The sequence below is a fragment of the Aythya fuligula genome, chromosome 5 (assembly GCF_009819795.1).
Source record: "Aythya fuligula isolate bAytFul2 chromosome 5, bAytFul2.pri, whole genome shotgun sequence".
Taxonomy (NCBI): domain Eukaryota; kingdom Metazoa; phylum Chordata; class Aves; order Anseriformes; family Anatidae; genus Aythya; species Aythya fuligula.
The window spans coordinates 33,993,023-34,012,950 of record NC_045563.1 but is presented as its reverse complement, the minus strand read 5'-3'; the positions used below and the strand labels follow the sequence as shown (position 1 = coordinate 34,012,950).

Genomic DNA, 19,928 nt, shown 5'->3' with positions numbered 1-19,928 from the left:
CTGCAATGTTAACTCAGCCAGTGATAAGTACTAGTGTATTGTGATTAGTGCTGGTTTGTGGCTGTGAATGACTGATTTACCCATCCATAAAATGAGAAAAAGAGTCTTGATTCTCTTTGAGATCTATGGATAAGATCAGTGAAATATCCTGCAACTTCTTGCTGCCATGGGCAGATTGATTCTGGTAACTAAACTAGGTCACTCACCTACCTCATACTTATCAACACTGCCTTACTGTGTGTTGCACAACTGTGACTGAATCACTCAGTAACACCAGTCTCTGTTTACTACATTAACATGATGGTGGAAAGTGCCATTAACTTTCAAGCTAATAGCATTGTGGAGGAACAATGACAGGAACAGGTAGGGGAAAAAGGCTGAATTGAGACAACAGAGCAAGTTGCAAATTCTTTTACTGGAGCAACTTCACAGTATGAGATAAAAATACAGGTTGTTTTGATATATCTTGTAGCAGGAAGATGTGAAAAAATAATTATTAAACTATCTGGTATGAAATGGTTATTTCAGACCTTCCAGTCTGGTATGTTTATCACAGGCTGTATATTGTATCCAATTACTTCAGTATTGCGTACTGGAGACCCAGTTTTAGACAAGGGAGAAAGCATTACACAGCTACTTCATTTAATTTCTTGTTCTTGTTTCCAGGCCAAGGAGGAGCTAGAAGTTGAATTCAAACTGGAAGCCATGTAAGTGATTGGCTGATTCTTTAAAGAATTAAGAAATCATTAAATGCTAAAACACAGAAACAGCACTAGAAGCCTCACTTTGTGGGATTTCTGTTAAAAAGTGCTAGATTTTTCTTCATTGCTGCAGCCTGCACTGGAGTGAAACACCTGGCTGATCCCACCTTCCAGCTTGTTCTGTATGTAGCTGCTTTCAAAATGCATCTCCTAGCATTGTCTCTTCCATCCCCAACATCAGGATGTCTTTTGTGGGATGTTTCAGAAGACTTTCCAAGTGCGTGTGCATGCATGTCTATCCATCTTTTCATGCCTGTTTTTGTATCTGCACTGGACAGGCTTCTGATGCTGGTTAGGTTTCCTTTTGTATCTCAGCCTCCTTTGATTTTTCCTACAAATTCTCTTTCTTCCCTTCTCAATACACTGTCAATGTTTGATGCTCTAGTGCAGAGCTTTTCCTCCAGCATGATCTGTGTGGGTTTTTTTTGTTTTTTTTTTTTTTTTTTTTTTCTTCTGTAATTCATACCCTCCTTCCCTTCAATTGTATTTGCATACAAGCAAATACATAGAGATGGCCTTCCCTACAAGGGTATGCTGGTTTATTAACGTTACCGATAAAAATATATGTACTCTATGTTCTAGTTACAGGAAGAATTTGACTGCCTAGCTGCAGTTTCCATTTTCATTTTTCATGAGATTGCTCTGCAAAAAAGTAGCCATGATGCAAATCACTCATCTTTGGTATTGGGGCAAGTCCCTTCAGAGCAGTGCTCAGTTCAAGCAAGTGTGGGAAGGAGCTTCTTGTGTAGTTGCTGGGGTCCCTCAGGCAGTCATTCTTCTAAATGGGGAAAACGAGCAATGCCATGGACAAAGATAAGTGGGCATATGTTTAATCTAAAAATCCATGTTTTTCTTTTTCTTATCCAAGGTCTGGTCCTCATGAAATCATTGCTACCAATGGAGTCATAGTGGTATGTCTTTTTCCTAAGAATTTTTCTGTAACTATTTCCTTAATACAGAGGAGAAGGAAAAGTGCAGTTAGGGAAACTGTGAACTATAAGATACACAGTATGCCAATTCTTTTTCTTTCACTTGTATCCTATTGTCTTCTGTTTGTCCTCTATTTCAAGATCCCTCTCTTCCCTTCCTCTGGTATGAGTACTGCTTCAAAAATGTACTGCTCTTTATCAAAGCGCAGTCATATGACTGTGAAGCCACTTGCTGATAACCTAACCAGCTCTTTTCCCCCATGGGAGATGAGTCATGCCTGGTGGGTAAGCTCAGCACTAAATAATTAGATTGTGTGAAAGAGAAGCAAATGCCATAAAACAGAACAAACAACAACAACAAACCAACCAAACAAACAAAAAATCCACACCATTAATAGCAATGCTTTTTCAGAAAATGCTTTCTGTTACTGACTCTAGATCTCTCAGCACCACATCTTTTATTTATGGTTTTCCCCATGTAATCTTTTGTACACATGCTATTATCCTGAAAATGCTCCAGATTTTCTTCTTTGATACCTTCCTCTTACTGTGCCAAATCATTTTCACTAGAGGATGCTCTACAAGTCTCTCCAAAGCTTTTCCCTCTTTTTAGAGGCTATTAGACAGAAGTCCAGAAAAGACAGGTGATTAGACACTTCAGGCCATTAGACTTTCCTAAAAGCCAACTGATTGACAGCTCTCATTAACGGATGATCTTTCTCACTTATTCTCTGTCTCTTACAGTGTCGTGAACTTTGTTGCTTAGAAGTTGAAGTGAATGAGAAGGAGCAGAAAAAATCAAGTAAGGTTATTACTTTAGTATCTATTTAAAATAACCACATGCCTACCTGATGAGAGGATGCCTCTGTCCTGTAATGAATGGTGAAACAAATAGTATTTGCATTATTCAGTGTGATTAACACCAAGCAAATCCATTAGGTTGTTATAATCCTCAGTGACTGCATCTCATACTCCCTTAGGTGAGGAATAGACCAAAAAGGCCTATTAGAACTGACAAAGTTGATATCCTGGTTGTACCTATCAGGAAGACTATTCAGAGTCCACTTTTTAAGAAAATAGTCCCAGCACTTTTTGCACTCCTTTCAGAATCAAGACTGCACAATTTACCAGTTAAATCATACTGATGTTACTCATGTGCTTTGTTTGCTTTTTTAGAGAAAGAGCTTTCCCTTACTGTGAAAGGTTCCTTTGAAGGGACACAGGATATCATACTGGGCCCTGATGGAGTGGTCAGCCCATCAGGTCCCACCAAGTTCCATTACATCAAGTATGCAGAGCCAACGCTGGATGTCATGTTGCCAAAGAAGAGGCGCTACCACCCTGTATGTTGGAAATAGCCTTAATATTGAACTGGCCATGAGTCACATTCTAGGAGGTGGGAGGAGGCAAAGAGGGGTAAACCCATGACTGTTTTGGTCCTAAAGCATGTTGTTTTCCCAGTGGACCTGTAGGTTCAGTACAGAAACAGGCTCCCCAGTGCTGATGCTCAATTCGCTGCCCATGGGAAGGAAAACGACAATTGCAGAGGTGAGCATCACTTCCAAGAACAAAAGGTTGCTCAAGTAGAAATCATTCTTTCTGTGAGCCCCCATAATACTGGTCCACTGGAGTCCCTGTAGATATCTGCTCAGAAGGTTAGAAATATTCTGAATTTTTCTCAGACCTTGAACAAACAGGAGCTCTGTTTCTCTGGTTGTTTTCTCCATGGAAGCAGGTTGTCTCTCCTTTGGTCTCCATTACGTGTGATTAGCAGGAGATGCAGCAACCTGCAAGAATGCCAGAAAGTATGATTCCTTCACTTCACAGGATTTCTCCCTGTTTACCCCAAGACTCATGCTTTTACTTAGTGTCCAGATAGAAATTTGCCCCTTGGACACAAATTAGGAAATAGTCTATAAATATGCCTTCAGTAGACCATGTACTTCAAAGGACTGTATATAAAAAGTATATTAAAAACAAACAAACAAAAAAAAAAAACACAAAACAAAACATTATATATAGTTTCAGAATTTTAAATAATATGATAATATTGCTCAAAATAAACATGTATAATTTTGACTGAAACGAACAGAAGAAAATATTAAGAAATAGAAATAAGAAATATAATAAGAAATAGATCCTTTCTTATAAAATATTGTGTTTCCTCTAAGGAACACCTACATATATCCATATTATGTGGGAAAGTGTCATCCAAATACTAACCGTTAGGCTGTGAAGAAGTCGAACTTCAGATTTTAGTGCCATAAAAACATCCCCTCAGAATGGAACACCTTTTGTCAGTTAATCAACAATATGAAGGTTGTAATAAGGATTTTAAGGCAGGGTGAAATCTTGTCAGTAGTGAGTGCAGAACTGCAGTCACTTCACTGCAGGACTGGGCAGGATGTCAAAGATTTGCTGATTGTTACAGCATAAAGAATGGGAAGCACACAACAGTGGTATTTCAGGATGCTGCAAAAAGCTCTTGAATAACACACAAAATGGGACCTGCTACATGAGCATTGTGATCCTTTGCACCAAGATTTTTAATGTTTGTGTTTTTCTGTGGCTTGGAAGAATTTGGGATCTGTGTGTAGGAATGTTCCACTGAGGATAAATGAATGAGTATGGGAGTATATATCTTAGACATACAACTTTATCATTGTCAGATATTGTTGGGGTAAGCTCTGACCCCAGGAGAGAAAGGAGAAAAAATAAAAAGAAAAATAAAATAAAAATATACTATTCTTGTTTTTCAGGAGAAAAGATTTGATTTGAATGTGAAAGCAGAAAGATGGTAAGGGATCTTCTGTTCCTAAAGGTTTGAGCTGTTGATTTTCACTTTGTTTTAAGCACATGGAAAGGACACAAGCAGACATCCTCAGTGTGAAAACTAGAATATACTTTTAAGAAAACATAAAACACGCATGTAGTATATTATATATAATTAGTTTTAGGAGACTTTGACTTTTATAAATAAATGTTGATTAACATGTATTTATTTTAGCATTATTACTTAGTCTCTGACCACAGATTGTTTTTGATCAATTTCCATCTCTGAAATTCAGAAAAAGAACAAAATTCAATAACGCAAACAAAAAACAGAATTTAAAACTTGATCAGAAATTATGAATAACAATAAATTATAAACATTGTTTTCCTAATTGTCAGTATTCAGTAACAGTGAACCTTGTATTCTGTAAAGTCCAGCTATTCTGTATATTGAGCAGAAACTAAGGTAGACAATAAGGCTAGTGATTTGACTTCTATAGACACGCTCATTAATACCCAGCAGTAAACATGAAGTTTCATTTTATCCATAGCTATATGTAACATACAGAACTGGGCAAGTTGGTCTTTTCATTTTTCGTTTTGTGCCTGTCTATGAAATAAAAGAGAAAGATAATTTAATTTTGAATTAAAAAAGAATTTCCTATCATTTCATTCAGAAATGCAAGTAGTCAATGACAAGAAAAATGGTGTTACTCCAGGACAGGAAAAAAAAATCCATCTATTTATTTCACATTCTGACAACTTTAAAAGTGTTTTGTTTATATCCTGATATCCAATAGAAACAAACTTTTGCAGCTCCACCTAACTCAGTTCTCTTTGTGTGTGCTCAATTTACAAATATAGCTGTAATCATCTCTTTGTGTGTGCTCAATTTACAAATATAGTTGTAATCATCTGGCTGGTTTTATCTAAATCTGATGGAGGAAGAATCTCATAAATAAATTTCATTACTAGTTTCAGTTAAATTATGGACTTAGTAGAAGAGAAAAGTTCTGTCACTGAAAGTAAGATCAAAATCCTGTTATTTTATGGTCTCTGTCCATGGCTAGCTAGCCAGCCAGAAAGTCCATAGGTAGCTCTGGCCTTGATACACTATGGCAGGTCTCTTGCCCATTGCTGAAGTCTTGTAGGACAGGAGTCAGGTTAGTGAGCAGAAAAGCATAAATGCTCAAACAGGGGAATATATTAAAACAGTGAGTTATTAGGAATGACTTATTAAATTTCAGATTTGATGACAATAAATCTTTTATCAGAAGAACATTGTGCTTTCTGATTTTTGGGTAAAGCTTGCCATGAAATACAGGTGGCAGCACTGACCCGTGAGACACCTTGTGCAAGTGCAGACAGACCAGAACAGCAGGATTGAGATCCTGCCGCACTAAATTCGGTGACAAATCTCCATCCATCCAGTGGCTGGATGTCACCAAGGTCATCCTTCCAGAGACGCCAGGGCAGGGTTACCTGGCCACCTGCACCTCGTAGATAGATTTTTTTTTTTTTTTTTCTGCAGCCATGCTCACCGCTAGAGGGGGATGCATTCCCACTTGAGTTGCTCAAAATGGGACACTTCCTTCAAGTTGGAAATGCCAACATTTGACAATTTTATTTTAGATTTAGAATGAGAAAACATACGTTGGAATAAAAGTAGATGTCACAGAAGTACATGTCATAAAAGTACATATCAGTACACTTACTTAGGAACGTTTGCACTGATTTTTGAAATTTGTGGTCCTTTTAGTTTTCAAATATTCATTTGAATATTTTGTTTCATTTTAAATTGTTGTGCCTTATTTTTTCATTAGTTATTACTAATGGGATATAATGCTACCAGTTAAGCTTACTAATTGAAATATGTTTTCTTACTTTTAAAAATACTGAGAATATTCTCTTTCTCCTGTCACATTGCATAACCCTGTGTGAAGGGAAGGGCACTGTAGAGAATCTTTGGTCTAAATCCTAAGATTGGTCTGTGTGTGTTAACATGTAAAATATATATCTGTTTTTACCTTAGTAATTGCTCATGCCGCCAAGATCTGGACATGCGCTTTGGGTTTGACTTATGTTCAGATGAGATGGCTTTCCTGTGCAAAAGGAAGAAATATGTAGCAAGTGCCATGAAAAATGTTTTTCACCTACAACAGGATCTGCAGGATCATGAAGTATGTTGGGGTGGGGATGGGGGGGGAAGGGGGGAATTTGCATTGCTAGTGCCTTTGTGTTCCTTTCTAGATAAGCGGTCAGCAAAACAGGCTGCATGTGTTTGTTGTGTTCTGCATGTGCCTTTTGCTGCCAAGTTCTGTTATTTTGAGAAACAATGGTTGCAGTAGTTGTATCCTATATGACTCCCAAATTTGAAATTTGTCAGATCTGCGGTGTGTTCATTCCTTCCATCCTATTCTATAGCTGGCTTTGTTCAGAAATACAGTGTGCATGTTAAATACATCACATAACAAAGATTTATTCTATTGTTCAAATTTCATCATTTTGTGAGAATTTAGAATAAGCATTTCCATTGAATGCATTTTATAATATCTTTTCTTGCAATTTTTAAATTCCTCAAAGTAAATATCCTGTATTTTAAAGGAACTTCATGATACTGATGAGTAACAACATTGATGAAGGTAGTTTAGCAACACTGTGTGAACTGGGTGTATTTCTTGGTGGGGCTGGCATGTGAATTTTTGAACAGCAGTAGTAGGTGCATGATACAGAACAAAGTGGCAAAGGAATGGAAAATATATGGAAAATATATTGTTGCCTCCACTGAAGGGTTTTATCTTGTTCCTCTGAGTCCTCACTTTCCCTAAACTAGAGATGACCAAAAACGCAGGTTTGGGTTAGTCTCTAATCCCATGTTTATCCAAAGGGAAGCAGCAGTAGTAGTCGTTGCCATTTTGGAGACTTTCCTTCCTGAAAGGAACCTGTGCCATGAGATCAGGACCCAGGCTGGGTACAGTGGCCGGACCCCATGGCAGTCCATTGAGTGCCATCAGTGTAAATGTCCCATCTTTCTCTCTCCGACAGGTCCCTGTTGTAGCTATCATCACGACAGGTGGTGGGCTGAAGTCAATGACAGGACTATATGGCAGTCTCATGGGACTCAAGAAATTAAATCTCCTGGATTGTGTAACATACATCAGTGGGCTGTCTGGCACCACGTGGTAAGGACAGTTTGTGCAGGGCAATGGACTAAGCTCTTTGGGGGTGATGCTCCTGCAGGGATGTACCATCATAGGGTTGCTGGAAACTGCCAAGGAGTCTGCTACACATAATCAGTACCTCCTCCAAAAATAATGGTTCAGTCTTTTTTCATCTTAAAACAATTTTTAGGCCCTCAGAGGATACAGAAAAAAAGAGACAGCCACTGATGTGAACTGATCTATGATTCTTGAAAACAAACAAAAATAATTATAATTTTCTGCCTAATTTTTGCTTTAAGTTTATATCTGGCAATTGTTTTGCTAATGGTGCTGCCAAGTTTGTTGTTTTTTTTTTTTTTTTTAAAATTCAAAAATGTTAATAAGTGTGTGCCATATCTTTCAGGGCCATATCTAAAAGAACCATAGAAAAATTGGAGAGCTCAATCTGCTGAATGGAACAGCAAAAATAAAGCTGTATGAACATAAATGAATACCTAAAATTCAGAAAATTTGAACTCTTCTTTTGCTCCTTTTAGTTTTTGTTTTCTGTGTTGTCTTTCTCCAGGACTATGGCCAATTTATACAGAGATGCCTACTGGTCTCAGAAGGATCTTGACTCGCATATTGCTGAAGCACAGAAACAAGCAACCAAATGTAAGATGGGCTGCTTTTCTATGGATCGCATGAAGTATTACAATAAGCAGCTATGTCAGCGGAAAGAAGAAGGATACAGGACATCATTTATAGATCTTTGGGGACTCATGATTGAATACTTACTAAATGATGGGGTATGATGTCTATCCCTTTTCTTAGAGAACAACATTTTTCCTTTCTTTTCCTTTCTTTTCCTTTCTTTTCCTTTCTTTTCCTTTCTTTTCCTTTCTTTTCCTTTCTTTTCCTTTCTTTTCCTTTCTTTTCCTTTCTTTTCCTTTCTTTTCCTTTCTTTTCCTTTCCTTTCCTTTCCTTTCCTTTCCTTTCTTTTCCTTTCCTTTCCTTTCTTTTCCTTTCTTTTCCTTTCCTTTCTTTTCCTTTCTTTTCTTTTCTTTTCTTTTCTTTTCTTTTCTTTTCTTTTCTTTTCTTTTCTTTTCTTTTCTTTTCTTTTCTTTTCTTTTCTTTTCTTTTCTTTTCTTTTCTTTTCTTTTCTTTTCTTTTCTTTTCTTTTCTTTTCTTTTCTTTTCTTTTCTTTTCTTTTCTTTTCTTTTCTTTTCTTTTCTTTTCTTTTCTTTTCTTTTCTTTTCTTTTCTTTTCTTTTCTCTTTTAATAAATAGAGAGAAAATTAGCCTGTCAGTTGAGAGGACATACCTCAAAACAGAGTGGAGTTGTCCATGTCAACAAATGCTCAATTTTTTTTATTTTCTTCAGTAGTCTGCCTAAGGAGAAATTATCCTACATATCAATAAATTAGGTTGTGAATGCAGCCACTTGGAAAGTGCCATTAAGCTCTGACTGGTGTTGAAATAAAATCAGAGGTGATCTCAGGCAAGCCTGCCTGAAGTGCAGATTACCCATACAGAAAGATTTTGAGATGTATCGTTTCCACCTCTCCTCACAAAACCATTTTTCTTCAAAACCAGAAAGACCCCCACAAACTTTCAGAGCAGAGAGAAGCACTGTGTGATGGCCAGAACCCACTGCCCATCTATGTGTCAGTCTGCGTCCGGGACAACTACAGCACTCAGGATTTCAAAGGTAAGGATGATGTTTCAGATCCCATGGGGTTAAAACGGGCAACATGATTCCTATGATTTGATTTGCTCTTCTCTGCTTGCTAACACTTAGAGACAACAGCCCCGGTCTGTTTGCCAATGTCCAGTGATATTTTAAATATGAAGAAAAAACAGATAGTTATGACAAAGATTGGGAAAGCAGCTGATCTACTCCCAACTTTGTCTTTTTCTTCGCTTGTTTTTATGTTTGTTTTGTTGTTGTTGTTGTTTGTTTGTTTTGTTTTGTTTTGTGAGGAGAAGAAAATCAGATTAAATTTTCATGTTTAAGGTGAAAAAAAATGACTCACTTCTGAAGAGAAAGGAAATTATAGCCTATGATCCTTCTGTACCAGACTTTGCTTGCACTGCAGTTATATCAGACAATAGCATCTTATTTGTAGAGGACATCTGAGAAGGTCAATGACTAGTTCTGTCTTCCTTACTACAATACATAAAGAGCATAACTGGTCATTTAAAGCAAAACCATTCTTGAAGAGTTGGGTACCTGTCTTAGTACATACCTGAATTATTCAAGGGAGAGAAATGTATCCTATTCTGTTAACTGTCTTGGTAACTGTGGAGGTACTTTCACTGTGGTATATGTAAGGGCATCATGACTGTGGTATATGCAAGGGCATCATGACTGGTGCAAGCATGTGAGGTGTTTTAGAGCTAGAGCCTTGCCACGTGCCCCATATGTGCCCTGTCCCACTGGCACCACCATCACTGGCCAGACTGCTCGTACCTTCTTGCGACTGAGGAAACCCCATTGCCACCATGTCTGAGCTCAGCTGCCTGCATTGGAAGGTGGTTGTTCATAAGCAAGGCTTTGCAAAGACAGCAGAGCAAACAGAATTCAGGCTGGGTTTTGTCCTAGAAGTGTCATACCAAGCAGAGAGACTGGAAGAGCTCACATTGTCCCTTTATGGCTGTATTGCAGAGTGGGTAGAGTTCACCCCTTACGAGGTGGGGTTGCTGAAGTACGGTGCGTTCATCCCTGCAGAGAATTTTGGAAGTGAGTTCTTCATGGGACGCATGTTAAAAAAACTCCCTGAATCCCGGATCTGCTATCTTCAAGGTGATATATTGCATTGTCCTGGCACAGAGGCACTTGGGGGATGGAAACTGAAGATGTGGAGGAGTGTGTCCAATGCTGTTAACCAGTCTGCGGACGTTTCTGGTCAAACATACTTACTGCTGCTGTGTTATCACATGCTGGGAGATGGGGTTGTATTGTAGTTTATCCAAAAGGCTACAGTAAAAGATCTCTCATCCTTTTTAAGTTTCTTATCACTGTCAAGGTATGCTTAATCTTTTAAACATTATCTTACAGATGAGATAGATGAATCCCCTTAATTCTTCCATTGTAAGGCATGTTTCCCACTTATTTTCTACTCTTCTGATTCCTTTCTGAATGCACTCCAATCTGTGAACATTTTGATGCTGCAGGAAACATGCAGCTGTGTTTCCACTGTGAAGTATAACTTAAGTCCAATGTAGGGAATCTAATCTACTGAAAATGCAAGGTGTTTGGGGTTAAAGATGAAACCAGAAGCAAAAGGTGTCTGAATCCCTTTCATCAATGCCTGAGTTGTACTGATGGGTTGTATGAAAAAGCAATAAAGTTGCTTTGCCAAGGAGTTAGGATGGAGTAGTCAGAATCACAAACAAATCAACAGATAAACACATAGCAGTGCAAGTTTTTGGTTTCAGTCATCTCTTCTCACACTCTTGCTGCTTATAAGCTCCTCAGTTTCAGTACACATGATGTGGTATTAAATAGCCAGCAGCCCCAGGGGATATTGTTAAAATACTACCTCTCCGGTTGGCCCTTTTTACCTGGGCCACTACTGGGAAATTCATTTGCCAAATACTGTATATGTATGCATTACCCAAGTTCTTATTTTGCTCCTTGAATGACTGGGTTTTGCTCCTAGGCCTCTCTCCCACTGTCATCTTCCTTTACTGTGCAGCAGAGCCATGTAGTAGATGAGGCACAAAACTGACAGCAGTATGAACTGAAGTCTTCAGTTAGAGATGATGCAGTAGAAAATTTAGATAAATTTAACAGCCCAAAAGTTCAGAAATACTTGAATTATGGGGAAAAAAAAAAAGGAATCCAGAAGATCAAAAGAGAAGGAAAAAGGCAGTTTCTTCTTAAATCGTATCCTTACATTCAGTAATTCTGTTTACAGGTATGTGGAGCAGTATATTTTCTGTGAACCTATTGCAAATCTGGGGACTGTCCCACAGTTCAGAAGACTTCTGGAAGAGATGGACCCAGGACAGAATAGATGAAGTTGGTGAGAAATTTTTAGACCTTCCATTTATGGTGACTTAGTCTTTTTGATGTCTTTTGACATCATCCTTTCACCTAGTTTGAAGACAGCAAACTTGGATCCTACTACAAGAAAGCGACTTCCCCTCACATCATAAAGCCTGAAAGGGAGAGAGTAATCAGAGAAATGCTGCTGTAATTATTAAAATGCTACCGACTGAAATTCTGTTTTTAAGAAGAAGCTTTACAGGGGTTACACATTTCACAGGAAATGTTTTGGCATTTCCCATTCTCACTCAGCCATACAGAACCAAGAATTGGTGGCAAAGAATAAAGTTATTTTTACTGCCTGTGCAGGGAATAAGCCTGAATATCAAATAGCTAATCAATATTTCCTGAATTTAGATTTTATTACTCAGTACAGTAACTATTGCATTATTGCAGGATTCATTGTAGCACAAAAATAAACGAGGCCCAGAGGGTATTTTCTGAAGCAATACAGAAACCATAGTTTTATTGCTAAATCATTTAACATGATGGCAGCTATAATTACAGACATCCTTAAAACAAAGAAATATATCTGTGCAGTGAGAAAAACTGCCAAGTCTCTCCTGTTGCACTGTCAGCCAACTGGTCTGGCAAAGTAGGCTGTGATTTTGAGAAACCACACCCAGTGCCATTTCTGCTTTTCACCCACATATGCTTCCATGTAGACACCTTGGAAACTTCCTGTAGTTTCTAAATATGTATGGATTTCTTAGGCCTTCCTGAAATGCTTTTATTCTCCTGGCTAAGCATGTGCTCATGTAGCTGTGGGTGATTATCTGGTAGAAGCTGTCCACCATTGATACAGACCCCGTGGTGCCCTTTTGTTGCCCTTCTGACTGAGTGGGATATGTGCTTCAGTCCCGTTTTCTCCATGCTTGCCTCTGTTTCATGGTATCTTCCCATGTGGATGTGCAACCTTCCTTCTGACTGGAAATTCTCTGAATTGCTTAGTTCCCTCAAAGTGTAGGTTTTCCAGAACTGAAGACTGCTTTTGATTAATTGTCTTTAGCCCAAAATTCAAGACCATCTGCAGAGCTTTGTATAGCAGCCACTCTTCTGCTCCAGAGTGTTAGTGAGCCATCTCAGAAGAAACCCCGAGATCTATTACACATCAGGCCAAACAGAGGTGAAATGAATTAATCAGTCATTCATCCTTGCTTCTCTCCTGCTCCAGATGAAGACCCAGTATTGCCTACGAGGCCTCATGAACTAAGGACTCGCATGTACACTCCTCCTGGGCCCCTGTCCAGTGCTCTTCGGGGTGCTTTAACCGACCGCTTTTCAGTTGCCCAGCATCACAATTTCCTGAGGGGCTATCAGCTGCATAACAACTACCTTGAGAATGAGCACTTCTGCCGATGGAAAGGTAATAGGAATGCGTATTTAAGGTGTATCATATCCAGGTGACTTTGGGGTTGAATTTAGGAAAGAAACCCAACAGACTTGAGATGGAAGAAAAAAAAAAACACACACTCTTTCAAAAGTGCCTATTGTTTGTTTGTTTGTTTGTTTGTTTCTGGATGGAGAGAAAAGACTAAGAGTTGTCAAATATTTAAGTTTGTTTTTAAATATTAGTGTATGTTTATGCGGTTTAGCTGAGATGTCTGTGGACCAGACTGAGTGAGCAGACTTGCTGCTGACAGAACCAAATTTAAGGTAGGAAAGAGCAAAGAGAACATGGGAGACATCTTAATTCAGCAAGGCTGTGCCTCTATCTTCAGATGCAACTGGAATATCACAGAATATATGATGTATGAGAGAAAGCTTGAAAGGAGTGGGGCTTTGTAGTCCAAATGACAGTGGAACAAGGGGGAAGCATAAACCTATATGTAAAAAAGGACAAGGATATTTTGTACTTCATATCAATGATAGATGAAACATGAAACAATGTTTGAAATGAAGCTAGAAAGATTTATTTTAAAGATTAGATACTGTTTATGGATGCTAATGAGTATGGCATATTACTGGAATAGCTTGATTGGAAGCTCAATATAGAAGATTTTTAAGAATAATTTGGGTGGCATTTTGAAGTCCCTCCCATGCCTATATGACATTCCTGTATTATGACAATGAAATTAAACCAGGTCTGTGAGATGGTCAGATCCACCTTGCATTTTTTCTCCGTCAAAATACCAAAATATCATTTCTTATTTTCCTTTTAGACACTGTGTTAGACTCACGTCCCAACCAGCTGATGCAAAATCCCAATCACCTGGGTATGATAGATGCTGGATTTTTCATCAACACCAGCAGTCCACCACTTTTAAGGCCACAGAGGGAAGTGGATGTCATCATATATTTAAGTTATACTACTGGATCACATACAACGGTGAGGAGGATCTTGTTACAGTGTGTTGTCTCTCCTTTTGCTTGTCTGTAGCACCGAGAACTACTAGTTATTTCAATTGTTCAGTTTTTAATTACTGTATCCCCTTCTTAAAATGCTAGAGGAGGTTATTGATTTCTTTTTCAATGGAAGGAGAAATTAATCTGCTAAATTCTCTAAATCCTCATTTCAGACTCTTTGATGTCAGTCATTCCTTTAAATAGATCCCTCTTCAGATTATCTTGCTATTAGGAGCCATGGCTTAGAGAAGGACTATGGACATGGACATAGGAGCCATGGACACCAGAGAAGGACTTTTTGATGGAACTGTTCTTCCAGGGTTATGTTTTTGACTGTAATAATTCTTTCCTATTTCTTCCTGCTTCTCCTGGAATCTCTCTCGCTGACTTATGAATGTACTGAATTATTCAAGAGGATATCAGCACAGTCTCTTCCAGAATGATAGGAAGAGCCTCTAAAGATTTATGCTGTATTGGGCAGATTTCCAGATCCTGCACAGGAATATGCGTAAAAATAAGGAGCGATTTCTTTTAACTTAAAATAGAATACAAAAGGGGCTAAGTGGATAGTCAAGGGCAGATGTTATTTCTGGGCTGGGAAATAAGATATCACTAGGAAAATTCAATTACAGGCATCTTCCTGCAGAAATTCCAGTTTCTTAGAGATAAAACTAATTAGCTGTCTACAAAGCCTTCCAGAAAAAGAGTTTGGGTATTTACACCTCAAAAACTGAGTTTTGTTAGAAATTTAGTATTATTTATTATTTAGGCACTGTATAGCCTAGCACTTCAGAATTTCTCAGTAAAACACTAATCTAAAGGATCACTGCTATAATGCCTGCACAGGCACTGATATAATTGCACATTCAATCTTTATTATCTCCTGGCTTCTAAGCATGTGGTAAGATACCTTAAATGTTTTCTTACTGTGGTTCATTTTTCTGATTAATTCTATGCAATGGGATTTTTCACTTGCTAACACTACGTGATTTTACTCTAAGCTTCTAACTGCTTGTGTTTTTACAAAGCAGCATCCTGCATGAATTCTCTAACTCTGAAATTGTGTTTACAGCTTATGATTAGTATTTTGGTTACAGTATGTGGTATTTCTGTGTATAGCAACCCTTCATAAGAAGGAACCCACTCTCTGGATTTAAATCTCTAAACCTGAATGGTAAATAACTAGTTTTGGACTTCAGGACATCCAAGCTGAATTTTAATGCTGATCATATCTGTGGTACTCTAGTCTCTAGATAAGGCGTGCAAATACTACTCGGAGCAGAAAATCCCATTCCCCAGAATTTCTTTGAGTGATGAAGATAAGAAAAATCTAAAGGAATGCTATATCTTCCAAGATTCAGATATGCCAGGATGTCCCATTGTGATTTTTCTTCCACTTGTGAATGATACTTTCCGAGAGTACAAAGCACCTGGTAAGTTAAAAGTGGTGGCAAAATATTAAATAAACAACAACACTACCCACTTCCCTGACTCAGAAAGAGCCTTATTTCCCTGCTGCTGGCTGTCTTTTCGGCTGGTTTCATCAGGGAGTGCTTTAGCTAATTAGATTTTCTTTCTCCATTCCAGTCAAAGTTGCTATGTCATCTTTGTGGCCCTAAAAGGTTAGACACATCCCTTGTCTTCTGCATGGTGTTTACCTTCACGTCACTCCCATTTGTAACATAAAGTGTTGCTAGCTAGTTAAAAGAAAAAATCATGGGAGAAGTATAGCCCCCTGCATTTGTTCTGTGTTGTCCAGGGATTTAATTCTACGTTTGAGGATGCACATTGTCAAGCGTGAGTGGTAGGGCACCTGGCTTTCAGGCTCAAATCCTGCAATGTCAAGATCAGTCTTCCCCCTCACCCCCAGTGTTATCCCTCAGTTTTCCCTTTTGCCCTCATTGCTTCATGTACACAATGTGCCTTTTACTAGGAGTGGCCTTGAATGACTGAATTATTGGGGCATTTAAACACAGTGACTTCTCTCCTGGAGGAAAGCCCCCCTCTTGGGGGCTTGTTGCATACCTTGCTACAACAACAACTTATATTTTTCTCCAGGTGTCAAGCGCTGTTGCTCAGAGATGGAAGGAGGACAACTTGATCTGACCAGTCGCTGTTCCCCCTACTGCATGTTCTCGGTCAGATATACTGATGAGAATTACCGTCGGCTGCTGAACCTCAGTGAATACAATATCCTGAATAACTCACAGATGATTATGCAGGCCTTGCAAACAGCAATGCAAAGAAGGCAAAACATGTGCTAATCACACATCTGATTGCCTATGTCTTCTTGGTGGAGTTTTTCATGCTCTAGCACACAGGAAGAATGTAGCTTTTTGAACACTGGCCATTCTGCGCTACAGAAAGAAACTGCCCTAGGTGGCTTAGTGTTTATTTTATTTTATTTTCATTCCCATGAAGTGGCTTCTTTAGGCAAAGACGTTGCCTGGAAAATCTTTACATATGTTTTATTCCCTAAATTAAGGTTGTCTGTAGAACACTCTTTACCTAAAATCCTTGCTATATTTTTAAATGGTCTTATTTTAAGCCTAATTTATTATATGACATATAAGAAAAACATTTTCTAACACCAAAGTGCTACAGTAATACAACCCAGCTAACAACTGACAGGCCACAAGAAGGGGGTATGGGTGTCAATGTCTGCTCCCTACAACTTTTCTTCATGGAACACAACATGCATCCAAACCTGGAAAAATGAAGAAAACCTGAGGCACGACTGGAAGCTGGAATCAGATCCCTGAGTTGACTCTATTTTGCAAGTATACTGAAGAGCAGCTGAAGAGGTGGGAAATGTAGTAGGGACAAGTGTGTGCACACAGCCAGCCCTGTGAATCACGTTCATCTCAGAGCAATCTTGGACTGTGAATGCACCACACATAGATTGGAAGGAGCAGTCTAGGAGGAAGTATTGTAGGAGTTTTCTTGTTTTGTTTTGTTTTGTTTTTCTCTCTCTTTCTTTTTTCCATTGCAAGATATCAATGGGGCACATCAGAATTTCCTTTGAATTTATGTCAGTTTTGATTGTGTTGATATAAAAAAAGTCAAAATTTTATTTTGAATCTTTCAAAATAAAAAAAAAGGGGATTTTTTTCCCAGTTGAGTTAGTTCTCATACTGAACTTCTTTTCTTAAATGAAAAAGAAATATGTGCTTGAAATGAATATATTTAACTTCCACTAGAGCATAAAAAACAAACAACTTTGTTACGTAACTCAATGGAATTTGTTTAAATAGTTCGGGACGTACCTTTCTTCATATTCCCTTTTATGGAAAGTGTCTTTTCTGAACTCTTGAAAGTGCTGAGGGTGAGCTGTAAAAATTATAAATCTATAACAACGATTGCATTCCAGGAGCAAGTCAAATTGAAAATACACATTTATATTAATAAATTCTGTGTCTTGATGACAACTGAGAAAATTTGGGGAACTGGGGAAAAAAGTCTATTCAGTGAGAAAATCTATCAGCTAAACAAGTTACCTAGATGTCATAATCTGAGGCTGAAATAAACCAGGGAAAAATGCTTGGGTAAGTTGAAACATTTCATATTAATATTTTCCATAACATCTCTGTTTTGAAACATAAGTTCTTTTTAATAGATAGCCTACCTCGTAAGCCCAGGGAACCCAACCTGAAAATAACAAGCTTCATTTATAATCAAATGATGTGTTTGGCTTGGTGCAAAATGACTTTCTGAGGATTCCTATTTTGGCAAGGAAAAATGTCAAACTTATCTTTAAAAATGGGTTCAAAAATGACTTTTTCCAACACTTTTGTCATTTAGGATGTCAAACAAAACTATTTTTTGTGCATATGTAGTGTGATATTGCAAGCCTATAAATCAGAGTGTAAACATTAACATTTAAAACCCTTTGAGTTTTGAACTAATATACACTTATGCCAAGTTTTTTGTTCTATTCTAGTTTCATGAGTCATAATCTAAAATACGGTGCTATATGCTCTGCATATAACCCTGGGAATTGCCTCCACTGGAACCTGAAGTCTCTGGTGTGAAAAAAATAAACACAAGTTTTGGCCATAAATTCACGTCACCTCCAGCTCTTAGGAAATGTTAGTTACATGCAAAAATGTTGTGTATACAATATTGGACAATAAAGGCTTGTTTGCAAAATGAAAATTCTGCCTTGCTCCACATATTCAGGCATTTTAGTAATATGCTTCAGGTTCACAATGAGTTCCTTGTTCTAGGAAAGCAAAATTGTTTTTAGCAAAGAGCATCAGTGTGTCCCAAATAATTGCCATGAGCATTGTGAGCAAAAGAATGTCTCAGAGACTACTGCAGGAGTACAAAGAGAGCTATGTCCCTCCCTCCTGCAAGGGCTGTCTCTGATGTGGAACTGCAAATGCTATTTGTGAAAATGGAGGAGTGATTGCACCTTTCCCAAATGTCCTACCAGGCAGCCTCAGTCTTGTGTCACCTCTGCTGACATGCTTTCTGCTGGACACCCCAGTGTTTTTAGGACTACATGGTGCTCCACCAGGCTTCTCCTATTTGGTGTGCCTCATTTTCTGGGGGAAAGTGGGATGGCAGAGCCCTGCTGTCGGCCTCTGAGAGTTTTTTGGCACTGTGGAAGTGACATATTCAGAGCCCCAGTCCTGGTTTTTAGCTTAGATCTCCAGGAAGGTGTCATAATAGGGTATTGCCTTTAACTGTGGCTGAAAGATGCTGATGTTGCCAAGGGTTTTCTATGATCTAATGAAAAATGCATTTCATCAAGCTACCTAATTGCAACTGGCATAGAGAGGAAACACGCCAGGTAGGTAGACACAATCCTCCACTGTGTTGTGAAACAACATAGCCTATAGCAAAAATTTATTCTACCGAGGTGACTGTGATGACTGGTGATATTTGCATGGGAATGGGCAGCATGGGAATGTGCAGAGGAATTGTGTTGGCTAGTAACAATATTTAACAAGTAAGCCCAGGAATGCTCAGGAAATAGCTAACTTTTTGCTCATAGGTAATACACCAGCAGAACAGGGATGCCGAAGGATTCTCTTACCCCAGTGATTTTCCTCTGCTCTAACCTGCTGAAGGTACAACAGCCTTTGATGCTCCCTTTAATCCCTTTCCAGTGAGCTGGGAGCCCTGCTTGTAACATAGGGGTTAGCTGGGTGCTAGAAGAGGCCAACACAAGTGTTCCACTACAGTGGTGGATTTGTAAGGGAGCCCAGCAGTCCTCCCACTGGTGGTGCAGAAGGCAGTGGGTGGACAGTGCTGAGTTGTGCCTCTGGCTGGCAGGGTTTATTGGGTCAGTCACAGGAGCCAGGTCGCAGCCAGAGTCAGTCTGAACTGGAAAGCAGCACAGAAGTATTTACAGGGGCGGAGCTAAGCTAAGGAAAATCATGGCTTCGGGACTCTTCATCTAAACAGAAGTAATAATAACAAGCCATAGGAAAGGAGGGAAAAAGGATACAACTGCTTGGGGAGAGACCCAATCCTGTTGGACCTTGGCAGAGTAGAGACAAAACACCATGTGAGTGTGCCTGCTCTGCACACCTAAGCATGGGAGTACACAGAGAGGTGATACAGAAACCTTTCAGCTGGCTTTTGCAAACTGTTTAGTATGAGAGCAATGGTATTGTCCTTTTTTTTTTTTTCTTTTTTTTTTTTTTTTTTTTTCCTCTTATTAGCTGTTGTATCCTGTCTACTTACTATAACAGATTAACTGCATTTAGGTTATGTACTGTTTCTGCATCTTACTGGGGCTTTGCTAAGTGGAAAGTTCACTGCTCAGGTGAAAGGGCATTGTTGGCCCCTTGGCCAGTGTTGGGCAAAGTCACTCAAACAGCATACTTCCAGCCATTGTACAGAGAGAAGGTTTTTTTTAATTTTATTTATACTACCACAAGTTCAGTTTCCTAGCATAAGAAAATGGGAGGGGAATA

General features: G+C 38.7%; 1 protein-coding gene across 1 annotated transcript in view; it reads left to right on the top strand.

Moving 5' to 3' along the window:
• Positions 1-16,265, top strand: part of LOC116489567 (cytosolic phospholipase A2 epsilon-like) — a 32,029-nt gene extending 15,764 nt beyond the window's left edge. Inside the window, exons 6-21 of the mRNA XM_032187996.1 lie at positions 667-707; positions 1,630-1,672; positions 2,435-2,492; positions 2,867-3,033; positions 3,152-3,238; positions 4,450-4,487; positions 6,495-6,642; positions 7,508-7,644; positions 8,189-8,411; positions 9,198-9,312; positions 10,270-10,407; positions 11,525-11,632; positions 12,830-13,021; positions 13,818-13,984; positions 15,248-15,434; positions 16,060-16,265. Coding sequence (XP_032043887.1) covers positions 667-707; positions 1,630-1,672; positions 2,435-2,492; positions 2,867-3,033; positions 3,152-3,238; positions 4,450-4,487; positions 6,495-6,642; positions 7,508-7,644; positions 8,189-8,411; positions 9,198-9,312; positions 10,270-10,407; positions 11,525-11,632; positions 12,830-13,021; positions 13,818-13,984; positions 15,248-15,434; positions 16,060-16,265 — 2,055 coding nt within the window. The remainder of the gene's footprint in view (positions 1-666; positions 708-1,629; positions 1,673-2,434; positions 2,493-2,866; positions 3,034-3,151; positions 3,239-4,449; positions 4,488-6,494; positions 6,643-7,507; positions 7,645-8,188; positions 8,412-9,197; positions 9,313-10,269; positions 10,408-11,524; positions 11,633-12,829; positions 13,022-13,817; positions 13,985-15,247; positions 15,435-16,059) is intronic.
• Positions 16,266-19,928: the final 3,663 nt, after the last annotated feature.